Below are 6000 nucleotides of genomic sequence, written 5' to 3' on the forward strand. Positions count from 1 at the left end.
CATCCTCAGCAGCACTCTGCTGGTGGAAAGTGCTATCAACTCACAGCTGACATTTGATTGACCCTGTAAAGCTCTCAAGAAAGAGATGAACAGAGGTAGTTTGTGATTGCCTGCCTCTGCATAGCAACCCTAGATTTCCTTGGTGGTCTCCCATCCATATACTAACTAGGGCTAACCTTGCTTAGCTTCTGAGATCCAACAAGATCACCCTAGCCTGGGCCATCCTGGTCAGGGCCTGTAGCATTCTACCAGAATGTAAATGATATCTGTATGTTCTGTATTTTCCACAGGATACAGATTATATAATGCAACTGATCTACCATTTAGGGTTCTGGTAGGGTTTTCTGAGATAATGTTATATGTAGGGTTGCCAGATTAGGGTTAAGAAATACCTGGAGAGTTTGGAGGTGGAGCCTGAGGAGGGCAGGGTTTGGGTAGGGGCAGGACTTTAATGGGGTATAATGTCACTGTCCCAGTCCTCCCCAGGATGCCCAGCAGGGCAACCAGGTGATGGGATCCCCCACCCCACAAACCCCTGCTGCAGACTGGCTTCCCTCCCTGGCACTTACCAGCAGCGGGGATGGGGAGAACGACGGAGGTTGCAACCAAGTGGCGGCGAGGGAGCCGGCGGAGGAACCGCCTGGTGTAACAGAGGCCCCAGGCCCATGTGGCAGGCAGGCGGGGCCTGAGGGCGGGCTAGGGCCCAGGAGCAGCTGAAGCCAGGGGCGGCAGGGCGAGGCAGTGGAGAAATGCGGCTGCCGGATGGGCCAGAGGGAGGTGTGCCAAGGAGCACCAGAGCAGGCCCAGCAATGTACCCACGGAAGGCACCAGCGGGGGCGGGGCCCAACGGGGGTGGGACAGCATCTCCCCATTTGAAGGGAGGTGGGGCCAGTGGGAGAGGGGTGGTTCAGGAGTGGAGGGGGCTATAAAAGGACAGAGGAGAGGGCCGAGGAGGAGGACCCGTGACTGCGAGCACAGAATAAAAGAGAGAGAGAGAGGGAGAAAAGGCAGACCGCGGGGGGGGGGGCTGAGAGGTGATGCAACCCCTCCACTGACCCCCCAGACTGAGGCTCTTCCTCCTCATCCTTTGGGGCCCCTCTGTACTCCTAAATCACCCCTACCACCCTTGGGAGTCCTCAGAACAGACCTTCCCCTCTCCCTTTTGCCTCACTGCTGAACTGAGAAGAAAAGGGGCGCGGCAGCACCACAGCGACCGGGGAATGGCGCCCAGCAGCCCTGGCAGACCGCGTCATAGAGTCCACCTTCCAAAGCAGCCATTTTCTCCAAGTGAACTGATATCTAACATCTGGAGATCAGTTTTAAGCCAAGGAGATCTCCAGCTACGACTTGGAGGTTGGCAATCCTAGTTATGTAAAATACTTTGAACATTCAACAATGCTTTGCAAATACAAAGCATTATAACAACTGAAAACATTGGACAAGTGTCTAATAATTTCATAATATATGCATAAAATAAGAAATGACAAAAGTGAGATAACCAGGGCTATTTTTGGGCAGGAACGCACAGGAATGGAGTTCCAGCTGGCTCCCAAGTTGGCCACGCCCAGCAGGAACTCATTAGCATAATAGGCCACACCCAACAGCAGAAACTCATTAGGATTGGCTACAATTAGGGGTGTGTGGCCTAACATGATAAAAGCCCTCGGTTTTGACAACAAACAAGATAAAGAGTATAAGAAGCAAAAGGTGGGTGTGGCTGGATGACCACGCTTCTGGTAACATGGGGGTGTGGCCTAATATGCGAATGAGCTGTGCTGTCAGGGTGTGGCCTAATATGCTAATAAGTTCCTGCTGTTGGGTATGGCCTATTATGCTAATGAGTTCCTGCTGGGCCTTTTCTACAAAAAAAGCCCTGGAGATGGCATAGCGCCCAATAGATGCCTTGGTGAGGCATTCATTGTGAGTTAAAAAATACATGGGAAATTACTCATCATGCCATCCTAAGGAGAGTTACGCCCTTCTATACCTACTGACTTTAATGGATTTAGAAGCGGTGTAACTCTGCTTGGATATACTGTTAGTATTGCTGTTGATGGTTCTGCTATCTTACCAATTGCAGTGCTTATATTTGATTAAGCTCCTCTCAGTAATGTATTTCCCTTTATATATTTTTCTTGACATTTTATTTATTGACCGCACTTTTTTTTTTTGTTCTCACATCAGACAACAGATGACCTCGTTTCATCAGCGGAATGTTCCAATGATGACGAAGACCTCATTGAATGTGAGCAGAGTGTAGGTAAGCCAGGTCAGTCTTGTATCTTGCTTGCTTTCTTATTTTATTTGCAATAAACAATGCCTACATATATATGTGTGTGACTGTATACATATGTAGGTACGCTTATATATGTATATGTGATGTATGTATATATGTACAGAACTGTATATCTGATATCAATGCATAAGCCAAGCATCCAATCCCATGGAGTTGGCAAAAGAAAAACACAAAGATGCAATTGTTTGGGGGAAGCCATCTTTGAAGGAAACCAAATATTTTTCAACCAGTGGCTTTTCAGTTTATTGTCAAAAATCACACTACATATTTGTAGTGATTCTTAAGCCAGTTCTGGTGGGGAGAAAGAAAAGACACATATATTTATAAGTATATTAAAATTTGGACTACAAGTTAAAAAATAACTATTACCGCATCTTTTATTTTATCCTCCTTGATGGATGTGAGAATATGCCACAGAAATTCATTTGTCCATGGGATTTTGAATGTGGTTAACATGGCAGTGTATATATCACAATATTGTTTTCTGCATACCCAAACATTTTGGGGAAGGATAAACTGTGAAAAAATCCAAAACTAATAAGCTGTGCCATGTTACCTGCAGCAATGATGCTTCAAAATGTATCCACTCAAGAGTCAAAATGGATTGTGGCAATTGAAAAAAAAGGACTCAGTTTCTCCCTTCAAGCCTAGATGCATTTTGATGATTTGATGGCTTTTCTTCTGGTGGGATAGATATGATGGTATAATATTCAGCAGGCAACTGTAGTCTGTTTTACTTTAACCAATTTTTTTCCAAGTCTTTTTATTTTTTAAATTTATTTTAATTTTGAGGCTTGCCATGAGTTAAGCATTTATATAATAGAGAACAGAATTTCATTGAATTTCTGTGTACATTGTAAAAATGGAGTTTTATGAGAATCTGTCCTTAACTATGAAACACATAAACCACATTTATTTATTTTTATTTTTGCTTTATTTTTATTTGGATCAGTTAGTTTTTGTTTTACTTTTAAGAAAAGGGGGTGATTCTATTATTTTGAAAACATTATTTTAAATGTTTTGCTAAAAACCAAACTTCAGGTTATTCTGTTTGTAATTTCCTGGAGCATTTCAGATTAATAAAGTAATGATAACAAGTCACCCAAAAGCCAGTTCTGTCACATTTCTCTTCCACCCTTCATATTCTGCTTGCAGTCTGGGAGTAGGACTTGCTCTTGCAGTATCTAAGAATGCAGTGGCTTTGCAATGTGCCTGAGAAGTTCCATACAAAAGCTAAAACAACCTGGTATTACAAAGCAGAGACTCTGCTGATGCACACTGCAGTGCAAGGATATGACAGAGGTGTTCTCTGTCATGAGTCTCTGAAGCCTTTTTGAGAAACATATTCAAGCATCAGTAGTACATACATAGTATTAATGCATTACTCCTTATACCATCAGGCAGTTTGAATGTTACTTTCATACCATTCCTTTCTTCCCTGAAATCTTCTATTCTCAGATCTGAGCTGAGACCACAGATGTTGTGATGGCTGAGATCTGGGAACTTTGCTCTTGCACAGTTCTCATTCATGTCAATGAGACACATGCAGAGAATGTGCCCCTGTGGATTGTGGCATTTAAAAAAAAATATATATTTTATAAAAACTAGAGAGAGTGATATGTGGAAGTATATTGTCAGCTTGCTTCAGACACTCTTACAATAGCCACTTGCAGTACATTTACGCAAGATGGGTTAGATCTGGCAATCCACTTAAAAAAATAATTAACAGAACTATCTTCTTTGTGGTCTCTGTGCATCACATCTCTGGGATGCACCTGCACCGACCTCGAGTGGTTCCTCTTGAAAGCGAAAGGGATTTTCGTGCCCATTCCCCAGTCACGCACTGGCCCCACTGTTCACAACCAAGGGAGGGGCACAACAATCCCGCCAGTTCTCTTCTGACCGCCATGCTGGTAGGATCTTCTCCACTTCAGTTGGAAAATTTTTTAGCTTTAGGGCCTATTCCTGTTTTTCTTTGAAGTTTCTTTGCTTTTTTCTTGTTTTTTTGCTAAGTGAAAGGACATTGTTATTACAAATTCGTTTTTTCCCCTGGACTTTATCGTTTGGTCTCTTTTGGTCATGCGTCAATGTCAACTGTTGCCTCAGCATCAATGGCTGCATTGTCCCCGATACCAACTAACTCAGATGTCGACCACCCGATGCTGAAATGCTCGGCCCAGGCATCTCACTCCAAAGCCCATACTCCCTCCGAAAAACGCAGGGAGGACAAGGACGATTGGCCAGTCAAGCACAAAAAGCATAAGAAAACTCCCCCTATGCAAACTCTGCTGGCCCCTCGGAGGGAATCGAATCTTGTGGGGGCTGCTTCGCTTGACTCCTCGAGCTGAGAGCAGCCACAAGGTATACCATGGTCGCCTTTGCTGCATCCTATCCAGCTCACTGACGCTGGCTCGATATGGACTTGACACAAATCTTCCAGTGTCGAAAGCCTACACTCCGACCATGGAGCCGACACCTTTGTCCGTCCTTCATCGTTCCGACCCGATGATTGAGAATGGCCATTGGCACCGATCCATCCACCACCACCCCCTTGGGATCAGCGGCAATGGCAATACATGTATGGGGCCTATCCATTCTTGAGTGGCATGCCGTGGTTCCCACCCCAACCGGTGGATTGGGACCGTCAGTCTACCTCCTCCCGGCTCTCTCGGTATTGAGATCCTCCACCGATGCCAGAGTTTGTGTGGCCTCAACCGTCGAGGCTGAAAGTCAAACCTCCCTAACCACCGCCTCCAATAGTTCCCAAGTTTAAGGGCCATTGAACCCGGTCCCATCACACTGATGTTGCCTATTTCCTTTTCCGAACCATCTGAACATTCCGTCTCTTCCAATCTTCCAATCAGGAGATGAAAACCCTGACCCTCACATGAAACCCTTGCCACCTCAACAAGTGGGCGATGATCTTCCAATTTCTCCGTCAGAGGATCTCAGATCTTATGGGGACTTTATCAAACAGATGGCAAACACATTGACCCTGTCTATGGTGCATCCCCTGCCTACCGTAACGGACTCCGTGTTCGATATCGTACAGATGGACACCTCTATCCCGATAGCCTTACCGATAACGTCGGTCCTGCTTCAGGTGGCTAAAATCCCATGGTCTCACCCAGCATCTACCCCTGTCTCGAGCTGGAGAGTAGATCATATGTATAAGGTGCAGGAGCAAGGTGCTGAATTTTTATTCATGCACCCTAAACCTAATTCCGTCGTAGTCACCTCTTCTTCCAAAGGCAGATGCAGTCATTCACCCCTCCTGAGAAAGAAGGGAGGAAAATTGATTCGTTTGGAAGAAAATTTTATTCTGCTGGAGCGCTTGGCATCAAGACTTCAAACTATACTGCATGTATGGGCAGATATTAGTTTGCTCTCTGAGAGCAGATGTCCGAATTTATTGCAGCCCTCCCTGAGGACTCTAACCATCAGGCTCACAGGATTCAAAAGGAAGGAATGCTTTTGGCTAAGCACCAGCTCAATGCAGCTAAGCACACATTGGATGTGGCCGCCAAAATGCTGACTACAGCAGTTACCTTCCAACGACATGCCTGGTCGCGTTCTACTGCCTTACCACAGGACACTAGGGTTCTCATTGAAGACCTCCCATTCGAGGGTGAGGGCCTCTTCAGTGCCATGACTGATACGTTCCTGCAAGACCTAGACAGAAGTATAAGATGCAGGGCTATTTT

The 6000-nt window shown here is 45.4% G+C and overlaps 1 protein-coding gene across 1 annotated transcript in view; it reads left to right on the forward strand.

The window, feature by feature from the left end:
- The window catches only part of NRXN3 (neurexin 3), a 1635269-nt gene that overhangs the window by 1573861 nt on the left and 55408 nt on the right, over nt 1–6000 (forward strand). The window contains exon 21 of the mRNA XM_015418345.1: nt 2185–2269. Coding sequence (XP_015273831.1) covers nt 2185–2269 — 85 coding nt within the window. The remainder of the gene's footprint in view (nt 1–2184; nt 2270–6000) is intronic.

The sequence above is a fragment of the Gekko japonicus genome, unplaced genomic scaffold, assembly GCF_001447785.1.
Source record: "Gekko japonicus isolate JY-2015 unplaced genomic scaffold, Gekko_japonicus_V1.1 scaffold3, whole genome shotgun sequence".
In the NCBI taxonomy this organism is placed as follows: domain Eukaryota; kingdom Metazoa; phylum Chordata; class Lepidosauria; order Squamata; family Gekkonidae; genus Gekko; species Gekko japonicus.